Below are 13,266 nucleotides of genomic sequence, written 5' to 3'. Positions count from 1 at the left end.
TCCTCGCGGCCTATGACTGTACGGTACTGAAACCATGGTTAAACAAAGCCACCTCTGCAAATTGAACCTCCAGCTGGCTGATAACAAGGGACTGCAATTTCTTCCCCCAGTCCCAAGGCACACAGGCCTGGGATGCTGTGGGGAAAGGACAGACAGAGGTACAGACTGCTGGGGAAAGCAGAGAAGGGCTGGAGGCAGCTGTGGGTGGCCTCTTCTCCTCGACGAAAGACACATGTTCTCAACTTGAGCTAACCTAAAAGTAGGCACACAACTGCATGGCCAAGCAGAGGCAGACACATGTTCTGCTGTCCCACGCACTGAGCTAGCCGGCTGTGTGTGAGCTCCAGCCCAGAAGCCACACAGCTGGGCTGGGAGGAGGCACCTCGCTTTGCAGAGCAGACCTGTCTAACTGCACCCAGGCATGCAAGCATCATCGACGCCGACACGAAACCCTAGCAGAAAGGAGCGAATTTGCAGTTTTGCACAAGTCAGTGGGTTAAATTCAAGCCCTAGAGAAGAAAGGAGGTTTTTTAGAAACTACAAATAAGATCCTTACACCTGAAAAAAAGTGCAAAAAGCCACTGCTCGGTGAGACTTCCCAGCTAGCAGAAAATGCAGGATTTCAGGCAACAATATGCAGAATAAGTGGAATAGGCAACAAAATGCAGAATAGACAGAATATGCAGGATATCAGGTCATTGGCCATCCACAATGGTCACCCCAAGCTAGTACTGCATGGTACGTGTAGCTATCAACAGTTGAAAAAGTTCTTAAATTCCACTTCAGCAAAGTCCTAGCAGAACACAGGCAAACAAGAGACAAGATCAGAATACAGAGAGATGATGGACAAGTTTTTTTCCTGGCTTTGCAGCAATTCTGAGTGCGCTTAAAGAGTTACAGAGTCACTGCAGTAAATCATGAGCTCAGTGAGCATATGGGAATTTTAGGGAGGTTAGTTAGGGTTTGTTATTTATTTAGCTTGGGGAGTTTGTGTTTAGAGATCCCTCACTCACCCCTTAACAAAATGTCTCAGCTGGCAAAATATGGTCAAGTGCACACAGCTGCAAAACACAAAACAAAACAATACAACCCAGTAGCTGATTATTGTCTAGCACCAGGGAGCCTTGGCTCGGTGGTATATGACCCCTAAAAATAACCTGCTTTCCGCTGACCTTGCCTTTCCCAGTAGAAAGCTAGTATGTGAAGTCAATGCTTCTTCACTAGAGGGTGGGAAAAATTAAAAAAAAATTATTCTCATGGTTTTCTTGACATGAAAGCCTGCCTGCCAAATGTTCGTGTCATCTTGTCAAAAGACTAAATTACGGAGAGGACAATAGTTACCAAGACTGTGGCAATATTTTATTGGTGAAGCACCACACCCACCGCTCCAGTGGCAATGTGCTAGGGACACACAGTCTGGGCTCCAGCTTTTAGATGAAATACCTTCCAGCTCCATTTAAGATGCAGCATAGGGATATATGGGAATTACTTTATCCTTATTACATTTTCTTACTACCGTTGGTGCTACCTGATGTTTAGCAGTTATCTTTGGTTTTATTCTGATGCACTTTATAAAAAAGCTAGTATATATTAGCTGGCTCCTGGAATCACTTCAGACAACAGTAAAATAGATATTGAGGGTGAGAGATGACAGCTGTTTGACTACGTAAAACCAAGCTGCTCTGCAGTTTAAAAAGGCAGGAAGTGAAAAAAACAAAACAAAACAAAGCCCAACCCCATCAGATTCATCAGAATCAGCAGGGTAAGTTGTAGAATTGGAGAACAGACTACATACTGCTGACAAGAATTTCATCAGGTTGCTGTAATGGGAAAGATGTCAGCCCCCAAAGAGGTTAACTGTTCCTTTCCCCTATTTTAGCCTTTTGTGGTAAGAACTACTTCTTGCAACAGGTTAGGATCACAGAATTTCATCTCAGCTTTCGCAGTCAGGACGAGATCTTTTAAAGTGATTTTTGGTGCTCCATGCTGGGAACTCTGAAGCGTCACAAGCTTCAGAAAATGTTGACTGCTGATGCTCTGAATGAAGCGTTCTCCTGAGCACGCCTCAGAAGTTCAGCAATCAAAATCCTTTGACAGTTTGAAAACTCTGGTCCAGAATTTGAGTTTTCACCTGGACAATGTAAACTGCTTGGGATCTTAAGATATATATGTATTTTTTTAACAGCCTCCACAAAATACCTTTCACGGTCTATTTGCAAGAAATCAAAATAAAATTAAAAATAAAAAAGAGGCAGAGGGTCTTGTCATCATTTGAGTAATTAATAAACACTGTTTTCATATCTGCATTGCTCTCTATGGCAGGAGACATTGCCACTCAAAGAAAAAAGAAGTGTTAAAAAGAGGGAACAAAGTTCTGGATTCCCAGACTCCTGCTGCCCTGAAGCACTCAGATCCATTTCATAAGCTGGTCACAAGAGCTTTACTTTCCTAGATCTAAAAGCATCAGGTGAATAAGTCATTACATAAATAACAGCAGAAAATTAGAGCAAATAGAAGTGCTGGAAAAGCTTTTGGACTCTGTTTCCTTTAAGGATTACAGGGAGATTTTTCTTTGGGCAGTGTCCTAGGGTGTAACCAAAAGTAGTGCAGCTGCCAAATAAGAAATGTCTTTTTAAATTAACTTCCTTACAAATGTTCAGCTTATTACTGTTTACTGCTCGGTTATTAATTTCTTTTGCACATGAATTTCCAAGGCAGACACGGTTAAGGAAATATGCCTAAGGTCCAGTTCCCTTAATCCTTTTTAGGCTGGTGTGTGCCATCTTCCTCCTCCAGCAACAACACACCACATTTTATATTGATTATTTTAACAGAGAGGGATTTATAGAATGCAATCCATCCCTTTCAGCATTCACTGCTCAGTGCTGTATTAGGAAATAATTACTACTCATACAACAAAAAGACAGTAGGTTTGTCCTGTAACTTGTATAGTATAATTGTTGAGATCATCAATATTTAAAATGCCAGTCCTCAAGCTTCCAGCCTCTTTTATAATTCTCTGGGTTTGCAAAGAATTTGAGCAGGTAAAGGAAAGAGCTAGGGTCCCTGTAGGGGAAGTATAAACTGATGGATTTGTTTCCAGGTCTAAGTGTACTGCATAGGAGAGACAAATCCAAATAAACTAAATGGAGGGGGCAAGGAACTGCTGCTGAATTGCATTTAGAATTCAAGATCTCCATCTGGGGCAGTGGCACGTAGCCAACATCTTTTCAGGTTTTGTTTTTTTGAATTGAAAACAGCTGGGATATTATTGACATAGGAACTGCTTTACTGGTCTGACTCTGCCCATAACAAGTTTTGCAGTTTCCAAGAGGATTCCAGCTATTTTTATAGCAAAAACTGAAACTGAAATGAGGGTTGGCTCCTATTGAAACTGTCAAAGCACATTCCAGGAATCTCAGCAATTTACCAAGTAATCACATAGTAAGCACCTATAAAGTAGAATGGTTATTTACAATCTACAAAATGGTTTTATACAGTGTAAGCAGTTACAACACTTCTATCAAAGGTTTGATCAAAGAGAGAAAATGTTTCTTAAAATTGTCGAAGAAAACACATGCCGGCTTTTCAAGCCAGCTGTCCTATCCAGCCTTTTAGCTGCAAGTTTACCTCTCTATGAATAGGTTGAAAACAGAAATAAGAAAAGGGAAAGTAAAATCCAGCATTTGATACTATGGGAAAGTATTTAAACAGGTTATCTGGGAAACAGACCGTTAGGTGAAAACTCCATGCGCCATTTCTTCTGAGAAAGACGGTATTTTGCGAAAGCTGCAGATAATTGCTCAGGTAACTACAACGGACGGATCGCAGAGACTTTTATAAACAGGGATGAGTATATAATTCCCTGTCCTGAAGCTGGGAAAATGAGGTACAGGGAAGCTGTGTGTTAGACTCCCAGGTGGTCAAGCTGGTGATGGTATGGGGATGCGAGATTGGACCTGATACCCGTGTATCCTTCCGCCTCCCTACATAAGCAGGCTGCCCCTGCTAGGCTATCTATCTCATATTTCTCAGACCCACTTTCGGGTAGTGTCCCTTTTCATGAAAGCATTTAAGCACCTTTTTCAACTCAGCCATGTTCTTATTTCTCCTGAAGTGAACCAGGGCCATCTAGGTAATTTTATGCCTAATATTAAGCATTTCCATGTGTGATGCCTTGAAATAGGAACGACGTTTGGAATGTGCTCAATCAAGCACTTTCCTGAACTGGTCCCAGTGCTGGCCTTTCTCCTTCCAGAAAAAATATCTGGAGGATACATAAGAGAATTCAAAGGAGGTTTTGATCTGCGTTATGAACTACTGTCAGCGTATTGCTGAAGACAAAATACTGATTTGTCTCAGTTGCTAAAAGCAGCAATTGGACAGAAAAGAAGAAATTACAGAACTGTCATGGAATATTTGTTTCACTTATTTATGGGCAGAGAGGCTACAGGTTTTGATTGCAAAGAATTATAATCAGCATAAAACTACGAGAAGTACAGCAGAGCTAGACAAAAGGTGAATCGAACACAGTATCCTGTTTCCAACAGTGCATTGTAGTCACTGTTTATGAAATAGTACATTTAAGCAAGACAAGAACTTGAACCTTCCCTGGTATATCCTCCAGTTTCTGCCAAGCAAGTACTTAAGAACCTTGTGAGCCAAGAGTTTTACTCAGACCACCATGTTTAGTAGGTACCAGTGGGGTCATCCTCCAAAAATTTATCAAACTCCCTTCTGAATCTATTTATATTGGGCTTCTACAGCATCCTCTGACAAAGGACTCCACATTTTAACACGTTGCACAGAAATCCAGGAATCTGCTTGGGTCCTTCAGTAACCAGAACTCAGGTTTGGTTAGTGGAGCTCTGGAGTGTTAAAAGACTTTAGCCCCCGTCCCCTTTCCCTGTCCCTCCCATCAGCAGGCACTAGCGAGGGCAGGGAGCAGACCCTCATGTCACCTGCACACCACCATGCTACCGACAAAAAGCTGCACCTCTTCTTCTTAATACATCTCACTAAAATGGCTTCCTAAAATACATCACGGTGTAACTGAAGCCAAAAAAAAGATGCCCAGGGGAAGCATTAAGAGTTCCAGTGTATTTTTCAGAAAAAGAGTGACCACATCCCTATGTGGTGTAAACAAGTGATGTTTCAGTAACCTCAGCAGCAGAGTGCAGACTGACACCGCGGGTGACCTGGCCTCTTTGTGGCTTCTGATCAGTCACTTCCATCTCTTCCTCAGCAGCACTCCAGAAATCCCCACCTGTCCTCCTCCCATGGAGACAGAGAGACACCTCCATCACCAAAAGTCTTTATAAACTGTGACAGAACACTGTGTCCAAGGACAGCACCTGGCACCAAGGAAAATTAATATTTCAGCTGCTTGAATGTCATCTTAAAAATGAAAAGATTTTCATCAGACAGTGTCCTGGATCCTTGCACTCCTTGCACACTGCAAGAAGTGCTTTGCACGATAATGGCATTTACTATTAAAAAAAAAATGGTTTGGGCAATAAGGGAGCCTCCAAGACCAAAGCACATACTTGGTAAATGCTTAACTGATCACTACTGTTCTGGGCTATATGGAAGACACTTTTATAAAAGAAGATTAACCTATGAGGTTACCGTATATTTGCATTTTTAGAGTAGTGTTTTAGTGAGAAAAAGGTTTTGGGTACAGCGGCTGAGGGACCAAATAGTATTCTAGGGAAGACTGTACTCTCAAATTTGCAATAAACAAAATGAAACATTATTGCTTCCTCTTTTATTTTTTTTCTCTGCTCATCCCAATTGTATTTCTTTTCTCAATCTTTCCTTCTGAATTTGAATGTGTTTTCGCCAACTTTTCTTTCTTATCATTCAAATACTTCAAGACATATTAAATAGTCTGAAATAATGAACAAATATGAAGTAGTGTCCTTGTCTCAACATTAATTAAAGAGAAACCTCTTCATTCTCTGCCAGATTTATCCATATGCCACCTCACTGATTACCACTTTTATGGCAAATGTCCAGTCACTTAGAGATAAGCCAGGATACATAAATAGCTATTTCATGGTTACTCAGATTAAATGGATATGACTGCACATAAATATATGTATATTTCAATGTCAGAAGCTAAATATGGTTCTAAAGGTTTCCCTGTTTCATGATGGATCAAGGAGGCTTAACACTATGGACTATATTTCAATAGCTCTTAATCACGACTGGCAGATTTTTCAGTCCATCTGATTTTAGGAGAGCAAGATGTGTCACTGCACCCGCAAGCTGATTGTTAGAGGTATAAATTTGTCAAGTGTGCTTGAGATTTGTTGAAAACCTGGCCCAAAATATTTTAGAGAAAAGGTAGCTGAGCATGCATAAAATAGTGAATACTATTAAGGTGCATGTGATATACTAAACCAGCCTGTAACCCAGCTTATTTCCAGTTAAATCTGTGGCAGTTTTAGAATGTGCTGGCTCCAAAAGGGCAGAGAAAGGACTTGACAGAAAAGAGCTCAAAGGTGCCAAATTACAAGCAGCATCTACAAGCCTGAAAATACTTACATTAACCCATGGATGCTCAAGAACTTGCAAGGCTGAGAATCGCAGATCTACATCTACTTGAAGCATCATTGTGATAAGTTCCTGAGAAATGGAATACTGGGTCAAATTTAAAGAACACTTTTAAAGAACAAATCAACATTTAATACACCAAAGTGCTCTTCAACTGATTATGTAAGAGTGCTCAAAGAGAGAGTGAACTACCAGCTGCAGAAATATATTAAGATTATTTAAAAAAAAGAGCAACTATGAAGAGCTGAAGTTCAAGCTGAGCTTTTAAATCAATATCTAACAGTACCTTGAAAAGCTAGAAGACAGTTCTGAGTTACAGTTCTGTAGCCACTGTTTAAGAGAAAAGTGCTTAATACATAATGTACAAAACAGATGGTTGCATGAAATTAGGTTAGCTTCCCATTAAGAAAAAACCAATTCCTCTGTAGGAAAAAATCTAGAATTTTACTTTAAGCCCTTGTATAGATGACACAGAAGAGATTAAAAAAACCCCACTTAAACCCATTATTTTTCACCCTCCAATTTCCTCTGCAATTACGTAGTTTTCAACTAGCACATAAATAAACTTATATCTAATTCCACCAGTGAGTGGAGCGCACAGAAAACAGGATGGCAGTATGACAGCAAATAAAGCGGTAGCACCAAGACCAAAGTTAATAATTTTTAGTGACGAGAACAAGTTAAATGAATAGGCTAATGCTTCAAACCAGAAAATTTAGACTGAACTATTTGTATGAAGGAGTTTCCCAGGAGAACGCCATTGGCAAAGGACTTGCAGAGTTCTCATTAGTGAAATAAAGCCTGCTACAACACAATGACGTGGTTTAGAGGGCTCCTTCCAACTCTATGACTGTTTTGCATTCATTAACCTCATTAGTCAACAGGCTAAGATGCTAGTCCTGGTCATCCTCCACATATCTGTAAAAGCAGGATGTAACTCTCCGAAGAATGGAGATTTAAAATGTAGAACACTACTTCCATTACATGCGTCTGCCTCCAAATTTTGTATTTTTTTTGTGATTAATTAAACTCTGTCACACTAAAAGAAACAGGAGGACGGTTTTGCCAGGATTTGCCTTAAAGGCTACAGAAGTAAACTGGCAGAAATGAAGCACTTATCTACAGGATGACCATATGAATATTTTTATGTTTCTGGCTTTTTTTTTTTTTTTACAGATACATGTGTGTATTATCTTTTTCTCTCTATATATTTATACACATAACTATAGTGAATGCCAGATCCCTAGAAAGTCTGTGAGTTAAGCTGTTGCTCCAGTGCACTAATGAGAGTTAAAAAGCTTGATCTGATCTGCAATTATAATGAACTCTGTCAGGATCTGTACCTGACAAGTATTGTATCTGCCTCAGTGCACTTCAAGCTCTACCTCTTGTGTCATGTGCCAAGAGGCTACGTCCCACAAACCGGTGGGCAGAAGTCTGTATTTCATACCACACTGACAACAACAAGGAGCCATAGGCAATGAGAGGCCTGGTTCTTTGATAGAAAGAAACAGACATATCATCTAATAGGATTAATAAGGGGAAAACAGCCTCCCTGTAATATTATTACATAATATTCAAAGGCTCCAGGTTGGTAGCTGGTCCCCATCATAAGTACATATAAAGCACAGTCCCAGGGAGCTTTCAAGCTAAGAAGTGCAGGTCAAGCAAAGTTACTTAATTTTTTTTCTTGATCAGTAAGGGTTGCTGGTGTCTCTGTTGTGTGAGACATCATACAGAGACGGGGTCCATATCAGAACCACCTGGAGTCTAACAAACAGACAGTGATAAAACGACAACATACTCGGTGACCCAGAGGAATTTATAGGTGTAGCAGGAGATATACGAAATGTGTCAAATACAGCACTGTGAAAGAACAACATTCATTAGATGTTGGCACCGGGAATAATATTGGAGAAGAAAGTATCATCAACTGTATAAACCTACCTTTGCAGAGTCAGAAACATTGTCCCAATATGGAGATGGAAAATCCACCTGTCCCATCAAAATCTGATCAAAAAGCACTTCTTGGTCATCTCCACTTCTGTAAAGTAAAAAGCAAACAAAAACAACAACAAAACCCACAAAGAAATTATTTCCAGGGCTGGTTTCAATAGGCTTCTTGAACTTGCTTTTAATTGGCGATCCCTTAGTGTGCTTTTAGAAGCTGTTGATTCCCCCCAAGCATGCAACCATGGGTGTGAATGGTGAGATCATAAACCCAAGTGCATTTGGTACATTCTTTCTGAGGTAACCTGCTTCTCTTTAGGATTGTCAACAACTTTGCAATTGCTTTGAGCCTGAGAAAAGTTCTGACATGTCCTTATTAAGTGGCTTACATTTTAATTACCTTTTACCGACCACAAAATATGTTGTATTTGGTCCATGAAAGAAGATGCTTATTTCACTGTGTATTTTAAACATCAGGCAAAGGCACCCAGAACCCGTAATGGAGGCTCTTGTTTTACAATGCAATGAAGTTTAAACTAAAATAAACAAACATGAGACAGAGATTTTGCAGTAAAATCACAGACATTTATGGGGTTTGTGTAAATTACTATGCAGAGCACGGGGAAAAAACAAACCCTAAGAGCAGAGAACTTTTTCCAGTGGGAATTTCTGTGCGTAATGCAAAAGCAGCACAGGGGACCAATTCATAGAACAAGGATGGTTGAATAAATCAGTCCATACCCACGGAACGGAGGGAAACCACAGAGCAGGATGTAAGTAATCACACCCGCTGCCCAGATGTCCACCTTCAAGCCATATCTAGAAGTGTGAGAGACATGGTTAGAGACATCCGACTCCTATGAACTACAGTACAAGAACAGAGGAAACATTTTCAGAATTATTAATAATTGCTTATATGTTCACATCTGAACTTTCTCTGTGTCCTACCTACCTATCCTAACTCTGCTTTCAAATCTTTTTTACATTTACATCTTAAAACCACATCAGATCAGAATGTAGGAGCGCACAGAAGATGTTGTGCTGTATTCTTGAGTTAGGCAGTGACGCCTACCAACATGAAGCCCACAAAGGTCACACAGGCTGCTCAAGCCAGCAGGTATTTACTCTGTGGAACAAATCAGAAGAAGAGGACAGTGCATGATAATGAAATAAAATTAAGTGAATGGTAGTTATCAGTCTCTGGGGACAGCTGAAGAATTACTTTTATTGTATCTGCAAATGGCTAGTTAGTAACTCAGTGTTAAGCTGAGAAGTTTGAGGCCACAGCTGGCAGAGGAACCTAACACAAGTCCAAAGTTGGCCCTGCTCTGAGCTGGTCTGGACAAGATAGACTCCGGAGGTCCCTTCCAACTAAACTGTTCTATGAGCCATGATTCTGCATTGTACCCAAGCAAAGGCAGCATAAAAATCTTAATTGCAAGAACTCAAATCTGGCGCATTTGCGAGAAAGTACTCCGCTGTGTGCACATCAATGAATCATCACTAGAAGTGATTTACCCAGTTTCAGCGATGATTTCTGGAGCTACATATGTTGGGGTCCCACAAACAGTATATAAAGGTCCATCCACAATTGTTGCTAGGCCAAAGTCTCCTAGCTTCAGGGATTTGCTTCCATCTTGGTGTTCATAAACCTAAATCAGGAGGAAAATTCAAAGGTTTAACACAGTACCATCAAGGCAACTACTACATCATTTACTAACTGCTTGAAATGTTCCTTCTAATTCACAGTCTTTTTTTCTCCTCCTTACCTACAACATACTTCTCTGCATGCTTTGGAAATTCACAGACAATGTGGACAACTTCCTTTGAATGCACTCAGGGTGTTTGAGGAAAGACTTACCTGGCCAACAGAGGACATACTACTTGCTAGAAGCTAAAGGCCAGAAGCAAAGGTCTGACATTCCAGCAGTGACGTTCCTAGGTTAAATTGCCACTGACAGCCAATTCACAGCGTAGGGTTTTTGAGTTTATTCATTTTACTTGCACGGACCTTAATAGCTTGCACAGGAATTTCAACTTCTTAGATAATACAACATCTCCTTGGATGACTTTTAAAGACCAATTAGTGTCTTAATGGTATGTTACCATCGTCATCAACACAAGTAGGGCCGTTAATGAGTATACATTAAAATCCCATCTTAAAATATGGTCTTCATAGCAGCAACATGACCTTTCAGGGGTTTTATGGGTGCAAAGGGAGATTAAGACATTGTCACAAGAGAAAAGCTAGAAGCATCAGTTAAAAATACACAATTTTAAAAGCTGGCTCAATGCAAAAGAACAACCCCAAACTTGTAAGCACTGAAAACATACAAAAAATGCTTAAAATAAAAAGACTAAATTAAAACTAGACTGTGAGTCTTTAAACCAGCTGCTGGCTTGGGTTCTTGCTTCCTATTTTGAAATTGTTTATGATGCAATTTAATGCTGTTTACCATAACAGCACCTTAAAAAATTGAAACAGTCTACAGGAGGTCTTCTTGAAGTATATATGCATCACATTATTATTTTGCAACCCAAATCAAAGCTCATGCAGCCTGGCTCACCAACAGTGATATCCTGACATCAATTAGCAGTACCACTGTGCAAAAATTGAAGATCTCATACTTCATAATCAGAACCAAAATCATCCCTAATACCCATCTTGACCAGCTACTCCTACCTCACAAATCACATTTATCTACAATTGTTTGCAGAGGAAAATCCTAGATTTTTTTTCTGACAAAAATGCAGTGCATTTTACAATGGAACCTTGAACGGTTCTCTTGGTGCCAAAATGAAATCTTGAAGTCTCTCACCACTGTTTGCTACAGTTCTGCTATAGCTCATAATAATGAGTTATATTATACAGCCCCCCCAAGTTTCTCCTTTGTTGATGTTAGTCATGGTTAGAGAAAAAAACCCTCTCTGTCCTGAATCCCTGCTACCAGGTGATACAGCCACAAGATACATTCAGAATACACAAAATTCTTCTCCTTCTCTAATGTTATTTTTAATAATACAACTGGATCTTTAAAAGGACCAGCAATTTGATATGGATTCACATTTCTCTGCTACTAAGCCAGAAAAAAAAAAAGATAGGCTTATAGAAATGCACTGGAAAAAAAGCAATTATGGTTTTATTAAAAACACAGATTGTTAAATACATCTGGTTCCTGAAATTAAAGAAAGTGCTCTCTGAAATGGCAGTAATAAATCTAATTTCAACAACAGTTTTAATTAAAGACTAGAAACTAGAGTTTTAAATATTCACTTGCTGAAAAATGTAAAGTATGCACTTAGACATCAAGAGCTGAATCCGTTCTAATTAGCATCTCATATTCTGTTTCATGTGGTTATCTTTTACAAAGCCCTCTCTGAGCTCTGTTAACCTAGTGAACGTTCATAAATTCCCTCCTTCAAGAGACCACACCTTGTATGACTCATATATCATGGAAATTAATTATGGAAAAGGCTTTTTCGGCAATATTTACCAATGCAGAAGGTTTGGCACCGTGCATTTTCTAGGATTTTGCCCCATCTGTTTCCAGGAATTACTTTCCTTGGAAAACTACTTCAGTTGACTTGTAAAACTGAAGAAAGTAACTTTTCCCCACCCTGTTATAACTCCATATAAAAAGGAGCCCAATGTGAAGCTGTGGTATGTTACTTGCCAGTCAAGGAATGTGGAAGATAATTTAATGCTCATGTTATTTAGAACAAACGCTATATATGTTCCACTGCATTTAAATACTGAAGGGCAATTAAAGAAATGGGGATTAGTGCAAATTACCTACAATGTAGTGCTTTCACTGTTTTAACTAAGCAATAAAACTGTGTAATTGTACAACACTAATTGAATGCAGCCACACATAATTGTGTGCCACCATATGCATCCTATTACTATAAAGACTGTCAGTATTTTCTAAGCGGCTCTTGCGATCAGTGCAGATGGCAACAGTCAGAGAAGTTGTTCTCTAGGGTTTATTATATGGCTATAAAGACGTCCCATGACTTGACAAAATAAATGTGCTAAATAGCAGCAATTATGAAAAATGTTCCAATTAAAACATAGAAGACACACTCTGGAGAAGAAAAAAAATGCTAAAAAATCACAGGTATCCAGCATAGCCTAAACTCTCAGACAACTGGAAAGCCTTGAGGATCATAAGGACTATTTAAGCACTTACAGAAATAACTGGTGTTAGACATAGGACGTTGAGACAGGTTCACACACACCAAGATTTATTAGCAGGGTCTGTAGCTGATGGCACACATCAGCTCTAAGCGTGAAAGTTACTTTTGGGAAAAGGAAAAACTAAAGCAGATAAAGAGGGAGGTGAAAGGGAAAGCTCTCCCAGGAGCTGGGAAGAGATGCAATAAGGAGGCTCCCGATGGGCATCCTCTGGGTACTCACTCCAGAGCAGCATGCTCCCTTTCACCCTCCCATATTTTTCCTGTAGTAACCAGTAGGACAAGGGAAGTCATCGTGCCCCTGTACTCGGTGCCGGTGAGGCCGCACCTCGAATACTGTGTTCAGTTTTGGGCCCCTCACTACAAGAAGGATGTTGCATTGCTGGAGCATGTCCAGAGGAGAGCAACCAAGCTGGTGAGGGGTCTGGAGCACAAGTCATACGAGGAACGGCTGAGGGAACTGGGGTTGTTTAGTCTGGAGAAGAGGAGGCTGAGGGGAGACCTGATCGCCCTCTACAGCTACCTGAAAGGAGGCTGTAGTGAGGAGGGGGTCGGCCTCTTCTC

At 40.1% G+C, this 13,266-nt stretch overlaps 1 protein-coding gene across 2 annotated transcripts in view; it reads right to left on the bottom strand.

Moving 5' to 3' along the window:
- The window catches only part of DCLK1 (doublecortin like kinase 1), a 267,047-nt gene that overhangs the window by 16,417 nt on the left and 237,364 nt on the right, over positions 1–13,266 (bottom strand). For both annotated transcript variants that reach the window (XM_009644758.2, XM_009644765.2), the window contains exons 11-14: positions 10,027–10,160; positions 9,250–9,327; positions 8,506–8,602; positions 6,550–6,630 (exon numbers count right to left, since the gene is read on the bottom strand). In XM_009644758.2, coding sequence (XP_009643053.1) covers positions 6,550–6,630; positions 8,506–8,602; positions 9,250–9,327; positions 10,027–10,160 — 390 coding nt within the window. The remainder of the gene's footprint in view (positions 1–6,549; positions 6,631–8,505; positions 8,603–9,249; positions 9,328–10,026; positions 10,161–13,266) is intronic.

Source organism: Egretta garzetta, unplaced genomic scaffold (genome assembly GCF_000687185.1).
Source record: "Egretta garzetta isolate BGI_Z169 unplaced genomic scaffold, ASM68718v1 scaffold40, whole genome shotgun sequence".
Taxonomy (NCBI): domain Eukaryota; kingdom Metazoa; phylum Chordata; class Aves; order Pelecaniformes; family Ardeidae; genus Egretta; species Egretta garzetta.
Note: the sequence above shows the minus strand (reverse complement) of the source record. Positions and strands in the feature narration are given on the sequence as shown.